General features: G+C 38.0%; 2 protein-coding genes across 5 annotated transcripts in view; one reads left to right on the top strand and one right to left on the bottom strand.

The window, feature by feature from the left end:
- The first annotated feature begins 11,639 nt into the window (after nucleotides 1–11,639).
- Nucleotides 11,640–12,679, top strand: LOC135611734 (uncharacterized). Its single transcript, XM_065107385.1, has 2 exons — nucleotides 11,640–12,052; nucleotides 12,151–12,679. The coding sequence occupies exons 1-2, from the start codon at nucleotides 11,656–11,658 to the stop codon at nucleotides 12,399–12,401; spliced, it is 648 nt and encodes a 215-aa protein (XP_064963457.1). The 5' UTR covers nucleotides 11,640–11,655; the 3' UTR covers nucleotides 12,402–12,679.
- Nucleotides 12,680–13,186: 507 nt separating this feature from the next.
- Nucleotides 13,187–19,660, bottom strand: part of LOC103985279 (receptor-like serine/threonine-protein kinase ALE2) — a 42,709-nt gene continuing 36,235 nt past the window's right edge. For all 4 annotated transcript variants that reach the window (XM_009402932.3, XM_009402933.3, XM_065108997.1 and 1 more), the window contains one exon: nucleotides 13,187–14,151. In XM_009402932.3, coding sequence (XP_009401207.2) covers nucleotides 13,461–14,151 — 691 coding nt within the window. In that variant the 3' untranslated portion in view covers nucleotides 13,187–13,460. The remainder of the gene's footprint in view (nucleotides 14,152–19,660) is intronic.

Genomic DNA, 19,660 nt, shown 5'->3' with positions numbered 1-19,660 from the left:
GATAAATATTTTTGGCAAATTTGAATGATTAATCTTAATGCTGATTTTTTTTTTCTCTATTGATTTGATGATCACAAATTGTGTGTTTCAAAGTCTCATCTCCTTTTTGTTGATGACAAAGGGGGAGAAAAGTGATGACTTGTACCATTTTGATAGCATGACTTATATGTGATATGAATGTCTTATATGCCTTGCAAAATCTTTGAGAATATCGCAAGATTGATTAATTATGTAATATGAATGTCTTATATGTCTTGCAAAATCCTTGAGAATATCTCAAGATTGATTGATTATATTGAAAGCATGCCTTACATCTATATCATGAAATTCATGTTGAAAATCTTTATCTCCTGTCATAGTGAAAATCGTCCCTTATCATTTGACTTGAAAATGATTTTCATCGAAGTTTCGTATTTACTATTGCTTAATGAGAATAACGATAAGTTCTACGATTAGAACTTATCGGTTTATGCTTGAATTCAATGGGATGGAATTCAAGTGTTTTTATCTTCTCATAATATGGCATATAGATAAGGGGAGTTACGTTTAACTCCGTCATCAATTGATTGTCATCATAAAAAAGGGGGAGATTGTTGAATCTCGAATTTTGATGATAAAATCAATTGATAGGTTAATTGACCTAATCCATATTATTGAGTTAAGTGTGCATGATTAACTACGATAACCAGAAAACATAAAGCAAGAATACCAGAGTCAAGTTCGATGGACGTTTAAGAGACCGAAGAATCATTGGAAATGCTGTCGGAACCAACCGAGAAGAAATCGGGAACCTGTCGGAATTTTCGGAAGTTCGCCGAAGAGATCGTCGAAGGTTCGCGGAGATCACCAAGAAGGCTCGGCTACTCGTTAAAGTCATCACAAGATCGGGAGCTTGCTGGGAGTCCGTCGGAAGAAGTTCGTCGGAAAGCTCACCGGAACAAGACTCGGCATTCGCAGTTGAAAACTTGCTTAGGATGTTTTTAGTTATGTAGTTCACATGTAATTAGGATTAGGATTAAGAGATAATCTTTTATCCTGGTTAGGGGCCAACTAGGCCCAAAATTAGACTTGGTTTGGGCTAAATTTAAAGCCCGACCAGTGAACCGAAGGGTCTGGCGGTGGCACCGCCAGACTGGGCGGTTGCACCGCCCAGCACCCGAGAGCCAAGCGGTGGCACCGCCAGTCCACTGTCAGTGTCAAACACTAACAGGCGGTGGCACCGCCAGCATCAGGAACCAAAGAGAATTTAAATTTTGGAGCCCAAATTTGAATCCTCTTAAGGCCTATAAATACCCCTCAAATCTCAGCTAAGATAACAACTTTTTGAGAAGCAATTGATTGAGAGAAAGGTCTTAGAAAAGTCGTAGCAAGTCTTGTTTTCAATTTGCTAGAGTGTTCACCTCCTTCTTTCTTACTGAAAATTTGTAAGAGTGTGAACCACTTGTAAAGAGTTGTAAGAGGGGTATTTACCCTTCCCCTTCAAGAGATTTGCTAGTGGAAGGTGGGAGCCTCATCGAAGAGGGCCCCGCAAGTGGATGTAGGTCATTTGACCGAACCATTTTAAAATCGGCGTGATCTCTGGTTTGCATTTCATTATTGCTATTTACATTACTGCAAACCTTCTTACATGCTTTATTTCCTCATTACCTTTGCTGCACAACTTTACGAATACGCTTTCAAGTTAAGCACTTCCGAGTTCAATTTTTTATCGTACGAAAGATTTGTCAAAACCGACGTTTTAATTCGCTGCACTAATTCACCCCCCCCTCTTAGTGCCGCTCCGATCCTAACAATTACGTGCTAACTACGATTCCTAAGACATATTCTAAGCTAAACAAGTACGTAAGTCTAGTTTCTTCCGACGAGCTTCCAACGATCTTTTGGCGAACTTCCGCCGATCTCTCGGCAATGTTCCAGCAGACTTCCAGTAAGCTCCTGGACTTCACAACGATCTTCTTAGTGAGTTCCGATGAGCTTCTCTGGCAAGCTCCGAGACTTCTTAGCTGGTTCCGACAGAACTTCCGACGAACGTCCAGACTTCCGATGAACTCTCGAACTCCCAACGAAATCGCGTCCTTGACTTTGGGACTTCATTTTGCTTCATGCCTTGTTATCACAATTAATCCTGCACATGTAAAACACACTTCAATTTAGACAATTAATACTAAGCATTAATCATGTTGTCCGGCATATCATTGGTCCCTCGACGCTTCATCCGATTCTTCAGCGCATCGTCCTCTCTTGCGGCCTATTGCCCAATCGGCCAGTTGAGTTTGCAAGTCTGATATCCTTGGCGCAATATCCGCTCTTCTTGGCCCGAAACCTTCTGTCGATACGTCGACCGATCCTCCGGCCCGACGTCCAATCTTCTGACATGTTTTCCTCTGGCCCAACATGATTCTTCCTGCTTTAATTGTCTCATCCTGATCGAAGCATCTTGCGTCACTCAAAATGCATATTAAAATATAAACACTTATCAATTGGTTTTATTATCAAAATACGAGATTCAACAACCTTTTCCTTTTTTATGATGACAACCAATTGATGACAGAGTTAACCTTAACTCCCGGAGTTTAAATAAACTCCCCCTATCAATATTTCATATTGATAGAACCTTGAATTCAACCTGAATTCAAGTCATTGCAAATTTCATCATAAATATTTGTAACATTTTATCATGCATAACATGATCATACTTCTCCCCCTTTGTCATTAGAAGTGTAACTTTCAAATGTTTGGAAACATAAGTTCAACTCATTGCATGATAATCATAATCTCCATTTTTATCATCATGCAAGCTAGCAAAAATTTACCAAGTGCTATATCATATTAGAACATGCAAGCTATTAAATTTTAGATATGCAAGTTTTACAACATACAAGCTAGGAAATATAAAGATTTGCAAGTTGGCATATTTGCTTTTCTTTGCGATGTGCAAGATAGCATATTTTTGCATCTTCTTGAGATTTCAAGCTAGCAATTCTTGGTGATATTCAAGATGGCAATTTCTTCTCTTTTGAGAAGTGCGATTATTTTTGCTTCCTTTGCAAAAATGCAAGTTCACAAAATGTTACATTATTTTACAACATGGAAGCTGACAATTTGATATGTTTAAGAAGCAAGTTCTTTCTTCTCTTTTGAGAAGTGTAATTTTTTGCTTTCTTCTTGAATTGTGTGAGCTAGCATATTTTATCTCCCCCTTTGTCATTGTCAAAAAGAAGGGAAGACCCTTTATATCAATTTTCATATTATGACAAAGGTAAATTATCAACCTTGTTTCAATATGTTTGTGCATCATTATGATTTCAACTTGAAATATACACAATTTCAAAACCTTACATTTGTATCCTCACTTCATGCATGATATAAATAAATCAATCATTATTATGGGCATATCATGATATTCAAGCATTCATGATACATCATTTTGGCAACATGATCATAGCTTTTCAAATGATGGTATCTAAATGTCAAAATTCATTACATTCTATCATGCATGATCATTAAATTCTCATTTATATTTCATGCATAATTTTATTTTATCACATTCAAAATATCAAAAGAATTTTGGTGATGAGATAAACATTTCATGAATACAAGGAATTTTACATAATAAAATTCAAATCATAAATTATCAAGATGTCAAGTAGCATATCATGGTTAATTTAAATACAACATTTTTAGTGAATACCAAGAAGAATCATAGCATTTGCCAAGAGCTTTTAAACCATTGACAACATCCGTAAAACGGGTGTACATGTCAACAATGGTTTCGCTAGGCTTCATTCAAAAAAGTTCAAAATCATCCATTAAAAAATTAACTTTAGAATCCTTAACTTTGCTAGTGCCTTCGTATGTGATTTCAAGAGTGTGCCAAAAACCAAGATTCAATGAAAGCAAGAAAACTCTTATTCGAGTTTTTCAATAAGTGTAGTCCGTCCCATTGAAAAAGGGAGGATGAATAAGAGAGTGACCCTCTTGAAAGCCGAAAAGAGTCATTTCTCTTTGGGTGTTAAACCAAATGAGAAAATGAGGCTCTGATACCAATTGTTAGGAACAGAGTCGGCACTAAGAGGGGGGGTGAATTAGTGCAGTAGTAAAATCACATCTTCAAAAACTTTCGTACTATAAAATCTATTTATGTTGAAAACGATTTCGGAAACTTAACTTTAAAATCATACGTTTATGAAGTGAATGCAGTAGGCAAGTAAAGATTTAGTTTGTAGTATATAAATAGCAGGAAGTAAATACAAACTAGAGAACACACTAATTTTATAGTGGTTCGGTCGTCGTGACCTATATCCACTCCGCCGATTCCTCCTCCGTCGAGGCCATCAGCATCCACTATTGATCTTCCTTTAATAGGTGAAGATTAACCTCCTTCTTACACCCCACTTCTCCTTTTACCGGGTTTAGGAGACAACCCTTACAAGCACTCACACTCCTCTCTTATAGAATTCTAAACTTATAAGTGGAGGAGGGAATTTCTAAAGAGATTACAACAGTGTTTCTTCACTTTTAAACTCTCTGTGCTTGTATCTTTTAACCAGGGATGAGAGGGGATTTTATAGGCTTCAAGTTGATTCAAACTTGGAGCCTAAAAACATCTCATCTCGGGTTTCCTAGGCACGGGCGGTACTACCGCCTGCACTGGGCGATTCCACCGCTAGTGTCAATTTGACACTGACATTGCACTGGGCAGTACCACCGCTCAGTCTTGCAGTACCACCGCTTGGGAGGCTTTGCTGGGCGGTGCCACCACCCAGACTGGCGGTACCACCGCTTGGCACCCTGCCAAGGGCGGTACCACCACCTAACACAGTCTCGAAGACTATGCCACGTCAATGCCACTTCTTGGGGCACTGTTTAGGCCTCTCATTGGGCCCAACATAGTCCTTACATGGGCCCAACTAGCCCCTAATTGGGTTGGCCCAAATCTAAACCCAATTACGTGCTAACTACAATTCGTAAGACATATTCTAAGCTAAACAAGTCCGTAAATCTAGTTTCTTCTAGCGAGCTTCCGGCGATCCTCCGGCGAACTTCCGACGAGCTCTCGGCAATGTTCCAGTGGACTCCCGACAAGCTCCTAAACTTCACGATGATCTTCTTGGTGAGTTCCGACGAGCTTCTCTAGCAAGCTCCGAGACTTCTCAATTGGTTCCGATAGAACTTCTAACAAACGCCTAAACTTCCGACGAACTCTCGAACTCCCAACGAAAACTCATACCTAACTCCAGGACTTCATTTTGTTTCATGTCTTGCTATCGTAGTTAATCCTGCACATGTAAAACACACTTCGATCTAGACAATTAATACTAAGCATTAATCATGTTGTCCGACATGTCATTGGTCCCTCGACGCTTCGTTCGATTTTTCGACGCATCATCGTCTCTTGCGGCCTATTGCCCAATCGGCCAGTTGACTCCGCAACTTCGATATCCTTATCACAATATCTGCTCTTCTTGGCCCGATGCCCAAATCCATAGCTCGAAGCCTTCTGTCGATACGTCGATCGATCCTCCGGCTCAACGTCCAATCTTCTGACATGTTTTCCTCCGGCCCAACATGATTCTTCCTGCTTTAATTATCTTGTCCCGATTGAAGCATCCTGCATCACTCAAATTGCATATTAAAACATAAACACTTATCAATTAATTTCATCATCAAAATACGAGATTCAACAATCTCCCCCTTTTTGTTGATAACAACCAATTGATGACAAAGTTATCCTTAACTCCCAGAGTTTAAACAAACTCCCCCTATCAATATGTCATATTGATAGAACCTTGAATTCAAGTCATTGCAAATTTCATCATGAATATTTGCAACATTTCATCATGCATAACATGGTCATACTTCTCCCCCTTTGTCATTAGAAGTGTAACTTTCAAATGTTTGGAAACATAAGTTCAACTCATTGCATGATAAATATAATCTCCATTATTATCATCATGCAAGCTAGCAAAAATTTACCAAGTGCTATATCATATTAAAACATGCAAGCTATCAAGTTTTAGATATGCAAGTTTTACAACATAAAAACTAACAAATTTAAAGATGTGCAAGTTGGCATATTTGCTTTTCTTTGCGATGTGCAAGATAGCATATTTTTGCATCTTCTTGAGATTTCAAGCTAGTAATTCTTGGTGATGTTCAAGATGGCAATTTCTTCTCTTTTGAGAAGTGCAATTATTTTTGCTTCCTTTGCAAAAATTCAAGTTCACAAAATGCTGCATTATTTTACAACATGGAAGCTAACAATTTGAGATGTTCAAGAAGCAAGTTCTTTCTTCTCTTTTGAGAAGTGCAATTTTTGCTTTCTTCTTGAATTGTGCGAGCTAGCATCTTTTATCTCCCCCTTTGTCATTATCGAAAAGAAGAGAAGACCCTTTATATCAATTTTCAAATTATGATAAAAGAAAAGTATCAACCTTGTTTCAATATGTTTGTGCATCATTATGATTTCAACTTGAAATATGCACAATTTCAAAACCATACATTTGTATCCTTACTTCATGCATGATACAAATAAATCAATCATCACTATGGGTATATCATACATGATATTCAAGCATTCATGCTACATCATTTTGGCATCATGATCATAGCTTTTCAAATGATGGTATCTAAATGTTAAAATTCATTACATCTTATCATGCATGATCATTAACTTCTCATTTATATTTCATGCATAATTTCATTTCATCACACTCAAAATATCAAGAGAATTTTGGTGATGAGATAAACATTTCATGAATACAAGGAATTTTACATAATAAAATTCAAATCATAAATTATCAAGATGTCAAGTTGTATATCATGGTTAATTTTAATACATCATTTTTAGTGAATACGAAGAAGAATCATAGCATGAAAAAATCTTGATTCATAGAAAAATTTCATGTATCGAATATCGAGAAATCAATATGATGATTCATAAAAAATATCACAAGTTATAATCAAGAGAAAAATTATTATTCAATTTGTCAAATCAACATTTCTTGGGTATGCATGATATCAAAATATGGTTTCAATTCTCCAATATATAACATGCATAATTTCAAAAATTGAAATGAGAAGGAAAGAATTCAAAAGTACAAAGATTTCAACTATCTTATAAACAAATGAAAGATCAAGTCATGAATTCAAAATTCCATGAATCAAAATAATCAAAATGATCATCAAAGGTAATCTCATATTATTCCAAGAAATCAGGATCATGATTTCGATAAAACCCATTAATGGCTAATCATTTTCATAATCCATGAGATTCATAAAAGTATAATATACATGTTTTCATTAATCTCCTTTTTGGAAAAATCAATAAAGTCAAAAAAATAAATTTTTCAAGAAGAAACCTTTTCTCTTTTCAGTTGTTTCAATTCATTTGATTTATTTCATTCCAGCATATCTTTTTTCATTTATGTCAAATGAAAATATATATCATCGTTTAAAACAAAAGTGCAAGATTTATTATGAAAAAAATCAATAAGCGACTTTCATTATGGTAAAAATCGATAATCCATAAATCGTAAGATTCATTATGCATAATTTCAAATTATAAAACCATTAAACATAATTTTAAATCAATATGCTTATGTTTTTGTATGAAAACCATCCATCTTATTTAAAACCGAAAAAGCAATATTTCATCGTGAATAACTTCAAAGTCTCATGCATAGAATAAAATCGATTTCATTAATCATAAATCATCTTCAATCAAAATCATTTTTTTTTATTTTTCATGATTATTTTTAAAATTACTAGCATGATCCCAATTTTCTAGTATTTTCATTATATTAAACATGTAATTTTAAAAAAAAATAATTATTCTAAACTAAATTAAAAATAACTCATGGAAAGTATCATGTAATTTCGAAATAAATTAAAAGCATTTTGATTACCTCATTGTCGAATGCCGTTAAGGCATAATTTGCCACCTCGCCTTTGTTGATTTTCTCCTCGTATTCGGAGAAGCTCGATTCATCCTAATTTGTGTTCTTCTTCTTGCGTTCAAAACAAGTAGTTACATTCTTTAATTTTTGTTTCATTAACTTTTTAAATTTATTAGTTAGGAGTTCAAGTTCACCATCACTTGATCTTATGTTTAAGTGATCTTCGATTGTTCTTAGTCTGAAATCCTTCCTGTCCTTTGGAAGGTTATTCTTGAGTTCTTTACGTGCATTACACGTCATTTCATAATTCATAGGTCATCAACTATTAGTTCTTCAATCAGAAGGGTAATCAATTTTTTTTATTCTTGAATTGCCGTTACTTAGGAATCTCAACTCTTATCAAGAGAATGCAAAATCTTGTTTACAAGTTCAAAATCCGAAAAACATTTGCCAAGAGCTTTTAAACCATTGACGACATTCGTAAAATGGGTGTACATGTTAACAATGGTTTCGTTAGGCTTCATTCGAAAAAGTTCAAAATCATGCATTAAAAAATTAACTTTAAAATCTTTAACTTTGCTAGTGCCTTTGTGTGTGATTTTAAGAGTGTGCCAAAAATCAAGATTCAATGAAATCAAGAAAACTCTCATTCGAGTTTTCCAATAAGTGTAGTCCGTTCCATTGAAAAATGGAGGACGAATAAGAGAGTGACCCTCTTGAAAGTCGAAAAGAGTCATTTCTCTTTATGTGTTAAACCAAATGAGAAAATGAGGCTTTGATACCAATTGTTAGGAACGGAGTCGGCACTAAGAGGGGGGGGGGGGGGGGGGGTGAATTAGTGCAGCGGTAAAATCACGTCTTCAAAAACTTTCATACGATAAAATATGTTTACGTTGAAAACGATTTCGGAAACTTAACTTTGAAAGCATACGTTTATGAAGTGAATGCAGTAGGCAAGTAAATATTCAATTTGCAGTATGTAAATGGCAGGAAATAAATGCAAACCAGAGAACACACCAATTTTATAGTGGTTCGGTCGTCGTGACCTATATCCACTCCGTCGATTCCTCCTCCGTCGAGGCCACCGGCATCCACTACTGATCTTCCTTTAATAGGCGAAGATCAACCTCCTTCTTACACTCCTCTTCTTCTTTTACCAGGTTTAGGAGACAGCCCTTACAAGCACTCACACTCCTCTCTTACATAATTCTAAACTTAAGAGTGGATGATGGAATTTCTAAAGAGATTACAGCAGCGTTTCTTCACTTTTAAACTCTATGTGCTTGTGTCTTTTAACCAGGGATGAGAGGGGTTTTTATATACTTTAAGTTGATTCAAACTTGGAGCCTAAAAATATCTCATCCCGGGTTTCTTGGGCACGGGCGGTACTACCGCCTGCGCTGGGCGGTACCACTGCTAGTGTTAGTCCAACACTGACACTGCACTGGGTAGTACCACCGCTCAGTGATTAAAAATTTCACGTCCGATAAGATTAGGAAACTAATTGCAATTATATTTAGTGATTAAAAATTAACTAAATGCTCTCAAATATTAAAGTTTGATTAAGCTTCCAACATCCTCCCCGAAATTAAGTTTGAAAGAAAGAATATGAAAGTATATTAGTAATCATACATGTCTTTGATAAGTCATCAACTTATGATCCATCGTGGATCACTCTCGACACAAATCTTTTGAATCGATCTGATCAAAAAATCTTATTGGCAAACTAATGCAGCAGCATATTAAGTAGTTGTCAACAATTGTTGAGCCTTAATGGAGACATAATTTTACTCCCACAAACAAACCAGATAGCATAAATTTACCTCAAGTAAAAAAGAATTCTTGAGTCGAACAATGACGGGAAAAAAAAAAGCAATATAATTTGTTAAGATAATTTTATACTGACTTTTTTTTTTTTTGTGGGTATAAAATCAGAAGCAAAAGAGGTACAAGAAATAAGTATCGACAGAGACTTTTACATGCCAACAAATTTGTGATATGTTGCTATCCAAGAAAATATCTTAAAATTAAAATAAAAACAATATTTAACTTCAATCTCGTTCTTGAGTCGTGCATTTGTAACTACGTATTTATTATCTAAATTGGCTTATATCATATCACATAAATGTTTATATTTATAATAAAATAGAAACTGAAAGATTTTGGATGAAGCGAGCACTGTCGCTTGATGCCGGTGGTACGAAGACAAATGGCAGCCAAAAGACACACAAAGAAATCTTAGTATGCATGCGATGGATTGACACAGATGGATCGTATCAATTAAAGTAAGTCACTTTGTTATGATCCCTCCAGTTTAGTATTATTATTGGGTCTTCTTTACCTACCTATCTATACTCACAAAGTCTGAAAACTATATATATATATATATATATATATATATATTAAGTATAAGAGGTTTTAAATGGGTCTAAAACACTTTTTATTATAAAAATTTTAACATTTCTCGATTTATCGATATGTGTATGGTACTGAACTATGCATTATTTCTTCAATTTATGGAATACCTTTAATAAGATTAAAAAAAATTCTCCTATATATTAACACCCTCCCTCTATAGTAAGTACCATTTGTCAACATCCATCCCAAAAGAAAATTCATTACATATTTTATCATGTCACTAACATAGGTCCTACCCAATCACTAGATATGGAGTAGTTAGCCTTAATGATATCATTCCACTAGATGGATGGCCTATAATGGCACATAATTGTCATCTAATTCTAGTCCATTATTGATCTACCAGATGGCCAGCGCCTCCATTCCTTCCGTTGGACACGCCTCTGTAGGGACAATCAGCCCCTGATATAGCGAACCTAGCAGTAGGTGTGCAGAGCCTGAAAACAAAGAAAGAAGCAACCATAAAAGTCTCTAATTCAAGACCCGAAAGAAGGAGAGAGAAAGAAAAAGAGGAAGAAAAGAAAGGGCCCATTTCTGTCGTCTCAGTAATCCATCATGAACAAGCGAACAAAGCGGACCCTTACGAACTCCAGTGGTAGCCGTCATTCATGAGCTGCATCATCTGCAGCCAACGACGAGCCTTTCACGACCCCAACTCCTGTCCGTGCTACGGGACTGCGGACCACCCCTGTCATCGAATGACGGAGAAGCTTGACTCCCAATCCCCAATCAGATGAACAAAGCGGAGCCCCACCACCACGGTCTGGTGCGATTGTCTTAGCCGTAAGTGTTGACCAAAGTTACCGTAGCTGACAGCGAGGAGTCATTGGAAAGTGTGCGAAGCGAGAGAGAGAGAGGGGGGATTTGTAATGTTTGAAATAGGAGGCGATGTGGACGGCCAATTCTTGATATCCAAAGAATAATTATTCTCGTTTAAATTAAGAGTATTAATTTTAGCAAATTCTTATGTTTTCCTTTGTATCAATCTTGATCGACTGACTGTCTTATATGTTGGCAAACAAAAGTATTTAAATATTCTTCTTCGGACATATCATCCTAGATTTTTTTTTTTCCTCGTTTTTAGTATCATATAAGAGAATTTATTTATAGTATTTCTTCTCCTATTTTTTGATGATTTCACATAAAAACTTTTGAACTTGTTTATGTCAGTCGCATGATTTTATCAACGTCACATTCTGGTTAAATAATAAATCTGAAAATTTTTCATATTAAACAAGTTAGTGCGACTCCTCTTCTTGGACAGTCCATGTCGCTCTTCTCCTCCTTTATCGGTCCCTTCCCTAACACGCCAAAAGAGTTGGCTCCGGTCAATAACATCATGGGGTGTGTCGCCAGCAAATGTTCTCACACCAATCACCGCAAGAAGACCAACGAACTGAGAGCCAAAGTAGTGGCGCTAGAGGAAGAGATGAAGGAGATGAGACGCGTAAGGGAGCAGGAGGCGCGAGCCTTCACGTCCAAGGAGGCGGAGTGGGAGCAGGAGAGGAGGCAGCACACGGAGGAGGCGGCCGAGCTGAGGAAGCGGGTGATGGAAGAGGAGGAGACGGCGGCGAGAGGAAGCAGGGGGGCCAAGGAGTGGCTCCGCTTGGGCACGGATTGCCTGGTCGAGCACCTCAAGGAGGAGCGAGCGCGGCGAGAGGAAGCCGTGGAGAAGTGGAAGCAGCTCTACCTGGCCATCAAGACCGAGCTTGACGACCTCATCCGAAGGACTCGACGTGGGTAGTTAGTACACACTATAATTTACGTGCACCGACGACAGCATAGGCGCACAAACTCTACCCCAGCTGTTGCTTAACACCGACCGCTGTTCCAGGGGAGAGGTTCTACTTGGGAGCTGAGATCGAGCCGCTGGAGAGGGAGGCGAAAGCCAAAGAGGAGACAGTGGAAAGACTGCGATCACGCGTGGATAAAATGGAGGAGGAGGCACGCAAGAGAGATCGAGAGATCGACATTCTGAGGCAGAGCCTAAGAATTCTGAGCAACGAAACGAATCGGGAAGAAGAACGAAGCAACTCCGACTCTGGAACACCGACTTTGAGAGGAAAATGCCGTGAACTAAAATAAGTAGTCGATCCAAATCTTGCATCAGAACCACATATAAAATCCGAAAGAATCTACTTCTTATCAAACGTGCTGAGCTGATCCTCTGCACTCTGAGGTTAAACGAGAAGATTAGTGAAAGCCAAATGATGTCGTGTTCGGACATATTGTTCACAACATATCCGACAAAAAGAGAAAAAGAGCCTCTTTACTTCTGGAATCTCATTCCAGATAGGATGTAGAAACTCTGATCATTGCAAGTTAGAGTAAAAAAAGGATATGTCGATTTATCAGTTGCTCAATCTGATCATTGCGTGTAATAACTATTAAGTATTAATCTTTCTATTTTCCATCACAATTTGGAAGCAATCCCATTGTGGAGAAATTTAGGACTCCGAACAAGTTAATGTTGCCTAAAATGCTATCGTACTAATTTAACTATGTTTGGGACCAAATTTAATCCAAACATAATAAGATGTTGATAGGAAAAAGACTGCTACAAACCCTATCTTGAAGGATTGCTTTAGTCCAACTCTTGGGGATATTAAAAACAGTCTTCTCTGAAAATTAGGCTAAAATAAGAAATAAGATGTTTGAAGACTTTTTTTTTTCCTGGAAATAAGATCTTAGGATTTCACATCAAACAAGCAACGAACAATCAAAAGAAAATTTTCAGAGAAAAATTATTTTGATGAAATCCTTTTGCAACTAAACACACCCGAAACCTCTGACACTTGTAAATGTATCAATTGAATCTTAGGGAATAGATAATAACACCACCAAAAAAGGAGCTATTGCTTGAGCAAGTCTAACAATAATTTTAGCTACCAGCCACCAATTATTCAATTTGACAAAGGAAACAACTAACAAACACGAAAACCCAACAGTAGGTTAGAAACTAACAAAACATTACCAGCTAACTTCGGCGACAGCCACAACATAATCCAAAACACATGGAATTCACAAGAAATGAATCACTGTCATCCAAAATCAGAAGCTCATGGGATGCCCAAAGCACAAAAAACTATATGACAAAGCTGTACAATAAAAAGAAGAAAAAAAAGTGAGAAACAGAATCACCGTTCACAAACTTGAGCCGTAATGATCTTTCATACCCAGATGCCGTGAATGGTGCTCATGTTCACTGATGCTTCCTCTCAATCTATCAGATATTTTCTTCTTCGTCCTTAAAGGACCAGACCTGTTGTACCTTGCTTCAGTCCTAGAAGCCAACTGAGATGTTGAATGGGGCCTCTGCAGTTCGTCCATTGGATCTGAACTATAGTCCATGGTTATGAAGGGAGAGCCATGCCTGTATGACAATGGGGAAACCCCGTTCCTCCACCAGCTACTCTCAGCTCCAAAATCTCCTCTGTAGTCATCATCCATACCAGTTGATGACTCTTTCTGGCTGTATGAACCTTCACAAGTCTCCTCCATGTCGTTGTATATCAACTTCAGGGCCTGTACAACTTCTCCCATGAATGGCCTTTGAGATGGCTCGGCATGAACACACATTGAAGCTATGGCTGCAACTCTGGCCACATCATCTAGGTCACATTTTCCATGCAATGATGGATCCATCAGTTTCTCCACTCCTTCCATGCTAGCCAGGAGAGAGCGTGCCCACGTTACAAGGTTCTCTGGCCCCTCAGACTCAGACATGTAGACAGGCTTCCGACCAGATAAAAGCTCCAGCAACACAACCCCATAGCTGTATACATCACTCTTAACAAGTAGATGTCCTGTCATTGCATACTCTGGTGCAACATACCTGCAAATTCATGATTTTCCATCAGGAAAGATAAATAATCCAATGGTCAAAAGAGTCGAGCACAAGGAAACATGCCAGGAAAGCTAAACACATCTGATTGGCACAAGTATATAAGAGGGCAACAATCTGAAAAAATTTACCTGTTTTTAGTGGTTTACTGTTAATGAGCATGATAATAATCAACATCTATGGCATATTTTCCAAAGGTACAGAATACTTACAACAATTACATGCTAGGTAAACCAAATTCAAATATGTTGAAACCTAGAGATAACATAAAATATATAAGCAACATAATCACTAACCAGTATATTATCATCAAGCTTTAAAAATAAAATCAACTAACAATGTTATCATAAGCTAAGCAAAAGATCCAAATGTGAAGTACTACAAGTAGTATATGTTAGGGAAGACCCAAATAATACCAAATCAAAACAAGTCTAAGCCCATTTTGGAAATCCTAGTAAAGCTAGGATTTGAGTTCAGGGGCTTTGGTTTGGATATGGAATGTTCTTGATCTACGAGCATAAGGCTAGTGGAAGCATTTTACCCTTGGAAGCAGGGAGGCTATTTCCATGATCCAAACCCTTGTCCCCGAGATCAACCTTATCATTATGCCATGACTCACCCTCTTGTTGTACAGGCACAAAGGATTAAATGAGTGGAATCTAGGGTTACGGTTAGCACCCCTCCCTCTAAATTTACATCCACCCCCACCTCCTCCCTGTTGGTGGTAGAGAGCATGGCTATGAAGAGAGAAGAAGACGATGTTAGGTCATCACTTACAAGATAAAGTTACGGGTTTAAATTCTTATTTTCTTATCTTCCATAGAACAATATAATATTATAATGTAGGGATCCTTCTTGTCTCTTTCACAAAGTTCTGTTGTCCTTTTATTGGTCTCTTTCACTATATGCATCAATTTAGTTTATCATCCATGAACCTGTGAAGATTGAGATTCTAGATAATGTACTTACTTTGAGTTGGGTAATCTTGAATTGCATAGTAGATATACTTAAGAAATCACGAGGGGGATTGATCTACAAAACGAAGGGAGAGAGGGATAATAATCATAAATGATAAAAAATAAATAATAATTAAAAGAAGGGGAAAAAGAGAATCAATTCTCCTGGACAAATAAATCATTACTATGCTTAAGGCAACAGGGTTCTATTAGAGCCCACTAAACCTGGATAACATAAATGTATACACTTAGACCTCACAATTAAATTTATATCAAAATGCATCTTGTCCAATTTATGACATTCATAACTAATGGAATTAAAGAGAACATCATAAAACTGATCAAGAAAATGCACCATGAGTTGATAAGAAAAGTAGGCTCTTATATATGAGTATAGGTAATAATGTCGATGATCTAATAAATAATTCTTGAGAAATATTATATATATAGTTAGTTAACTCTAATTTACAAAATCTTCCAATATATGAAAATAATGAATGTCTATATTTCATGTGTCATAACATCCAATGTGATTAATTATTAATTTCATATGATGTATAAAAATGGCAGGTTGACTTAGTCTCAAAAGACATAATGTTATTTTGGTATCAAATTTTTACCGAGCATATATTCAGTGATTTGTTTGAATATGATAAATCTTGCACTTAAAATATTAATTGTCTTATTTGATATGCGATGAATGTTTATATTACTTATGTTATGAGATTCAATATGATTAAAAGGTTAATACGTCATGTATCAAAAATCATAAATCAAAATTTGGTATTGTATAAAGATGCATCATTGTGTGATGTTGATACTTATATATGATTGAGTACTACATACTTATTATATATATTTTTTCAAGTTAGTTTCTTGGTAGTTCTCTTACCATAGATTAAATCTTTGGACTGATGAAATAATGACATTTAAATCTACCAAGGTGGAGGCAACTAGATACTATAAGTTGTACCTGATAGTAGCCCTAGTAAAAAACCTTAAAATAATACTTTTTGTTAAAATAAATTAATTTTTATAAATATTATATCAACAAAGGTGGCATATTATCAACTATCCTTGGGTGGTAAACCAATGATCTGACATGATATCACGGAATTAGCTAGTTTTGCATAAGTCGTACGATACCCTTGTGTATCCATCCACAAAAATCAACCTCTCCGAAATCTCCTATCATCCCTTAGGACCTACAAAAGAGAAAACAGGTTAGAGAAAATGTTTCACTCGAGATCCACAAGCGATCATTTTAACAAACACTTTATAGCCAATGCAAATTATAAATGTAGACTTCACAAACTCTGAACAGTCATATAACAAAGGGTCCAAGATAGTTCCTTACAGACCGAAATCCCCACAAGGGCCCAAATGACACAACCTTCGTTTACAAGCATAAAACGATCACTAAAGCCAACCAAAATTGGGCTGTCAAGCCTACGACCAACCCTCTACATGCTATACAAAGCATGAACAAAACCGAAAGGCGCGGACGTACATGAGCATTACATTAAATACCCCATTTATAACTTTGTCCGTGGTATTTTCCCATATTTATTCCTTCGATGTCCTTGTCAAAGCCTTTACAAACATTGCATTTCCTCTCCTTTGCTGAGTCTTTAATCTTTTGCTCCAACTGCAATGTGCCAATGACTCTTACTTTGGTATGAGGTCGACTGAGTTGTACTGATCCTTATTGATTCCTGTGGATCCTTCAGATAAAGGAAAAGACCTTTCTTATTATGCGTCAGTCTCTCAAATGTCTCATGCCGCTTGAACTGGGTGGATGCCTGCTGGAGCTTTAACGAGCATCGCCTCACAGACTTTAAAGCTTTTGGGATCCTTCGTAAAATTTGCCAATCGATTCCTCTTCCACTTAGTTATCGCTTCCAAGTATATTTGCATCACTTTGCTTTCGAATGATATTTTGTTGGGAAATAAAGCAGATAGTCTACTCTTAGTAGCACTGATCACTACTGGTGAGGATTTGACAATTATTGTCTTCCACTAGATTTCTTCAAAGGGTCTTTGAACCTATATAAAGCTCCTATGTTGGATAAATAAGAGAATTGGGAAACTTAATTTCGCCCATTCTCTTAAGCGTTGAGAAGGCAAAAGTTGTTTGACTTGCCCACCTCTTAGAGAGTTGTACTCCATACATCGAGCACTAGCCTTCGCTTGCTCTATGCCCACACTTCTGAAGCACTCAAAGTGTTTGCACTCCTTGCGTTGAGTTAGCTACTATAATTCACTTTCTCATTGCTATCGAACTTCTAAAATGCAAGAAGTTTTCACCCCAACTTGAAGCCAGTCTATAATAGTTTTGATCGCCTCTAGGATTGTACCGTCATTTCCATCATCTCTGCTGCCTACTCCTCTAAGTAGCAAAGGTACAACATTGCGTACTACATACTTCATTCCTCGGTCGAGCACTCTTGCATCGACCCGAAGTCCTCCACTTTCGACTATCTTGATAAGAAGCTCGTTAATTCAAAGTTCCTTGGCCTCTGTGCTTCAACCTAGCCTCGGTACTTGGAGTTTGCCTCTGCATTCTCCACCTCCTCGGTCCTTTCACGACCAAGCGCTCTCCTTCCATGAGAGCAAGGGATCGATAACTCCACGGAAATGTCACCTTTATGGTACCATGGCACTGTCATATTCATGACCCTACTATGCATCTGCATCCCTTTCTTCGCGATTGGTAAATCTACCTCTGCGACACTGTGGCACTCCTCAAAGTTCACCTCCATTCTAATCAATGCTTGGTTTTGGGTAGCTAAGTCCCTCTGGACTCGTCGTCGCTTCCTCGCCCCTTTCGACCACCTACCTTAACATCTCAATGTTCTCCGAGCAGTTCCCCTTGGTCAATCGAAAAACAGACTGCAACTCTCATGCATAGCCTCCGCCATCATATTATAGGGCTCGCACCGATTCTGTTCTCCTTGGCTTCCTTGGTAGCAACGTTCGCTTACTCGACCTTGTCCTCTAACTTGTCGGGCTCCCTTAAACAAACATGAGCTCTAGAGCAGTCCAACTCTCCAACCGCTCTACTCATACCTCTGTATGATCAAGTCCCCCCCATAAGCCTCACTGGTACTTGCACTCGAAATTCCCCCTCGGTGGTATACAGCCTCCATATGCTGATGACTAAAGTTTTCATCCGATGCAGAATTCGATGCACACACGTAACCCTTCTTACCATCATGTTGTTCACCGAAGTGGAGTTCCCAGTAGCTCCCGATCATATCTCTACATGACCTAGTCCCTCGCGAGACTAGTCCCGTGTGTTGCATTGCCTCGAACTGTTCTACCACGATCTGCTACACCATACACCTCTTGATGACATCTCCAATGCATTCTGATCATTATGGGATGAACTCAGATTACGATCTCTCCATGAATGGCCTCTACCAATATATCGCAGGGCCTTTGCCACCTCCGATGGTGTTTGCTCCTTTGGCAATCAACCTTTGTCCATCCGCTCTTGGGTCACACCGAACGAAGCACAACTTTAGGATAGTCCATCGCTTGACAGCTCCGAAGTCCACTGACTTCACCGAAACTGGTGCAACATTATCTGGATCCTAGGCCTCTACCCCTACCAACACAATCTCCACTGTAAACCGCTTCCTTCATGGCAACTCGAATGGTAGCACTATAGTATATTCTTCAAGAGTACCCGCCTCTGCATCCTCTTGCCCCGTGCTAAGGCCTTCTGATCCCAACTTCGCCTCCACATACTAAGTCACCTTAGTTCTTTCGTCAAATGCTTTACCGAGATAAGGTACATGTTCCTCAAAGCTCCCTTTGTCTTTAGCACCATGCAGGATTAGTCTGCTCCATCAGAATAAGAGACCCATAGAACGACATAATCCCACTCTTGCCTGTGCAAGAGTTCATGTCCTTGACCTCTGTCTAAGGAAAGCTTTGTGTATTCGCTCCATATTCAGCCTTCTATGTCAACTCCCTTCATGTGGCTTAGGCACTCCACCAAGCTACGCCCAAGTTGCTCTGCTCCATGGTTTGTATTGAGTAAATGGTAGCCTTCGTGCCCACCGTTCTACAAGTCAACCTTTCGTTGAGTCCAATCTTCATATCAGCCCTAAGTGTGCCTTCATTTAGTGTTACCTTGGGTCACTCCCCCACTTGATTTAGTAATACGTCCACCAACGCATTAGCTCATGCAAAATCACGCGACAAACTCCTTGCCCGCTCGCTTGGTTCGTTGAGCTTTGTGGAGTTGTTGTCTTGAGATACTCCCCCTTAACATTGCATATGATTCTCTCTCTGGAGAATCGGTACTTATCTCTCCTGGATATTTATCCCGTTAGAGCAACTTATCTCTTCACATCCTTCCCTATGAAAGTTTCAAAGATCACCATCTCCTTGAACTTCTCTATCTTGCTAAAAAAACTATGCATTGTTCTGCCCCTACAAATGCACTTGTTAGATTATGACTCTTCGCTAATATAACCCCCGCTATACCCCTCAAGACCTAGAAACATGCTGAACTTGCAACACACTTTAACTTC

Source organism: Musa acuminata, chromosome BXJ2-5 (genome assembly GCF_036884655.1).
Source record: "Musa acuminata AAA Group cultivar baxijiao chromosome BXJ2-5, Cavendish_Baxijiao_AAA, whole genome shotgun sequence".
Classification (NCBI taxonomy): Eukaryota; Viridiplantae; Streptophyta; class Magnoliopsida; order Zingiberales; family Musaceae; genus Musa; species Musa acuminata.
This window is presented reverse-complemented; position numbering and strand designations above follow the sequence as displayed.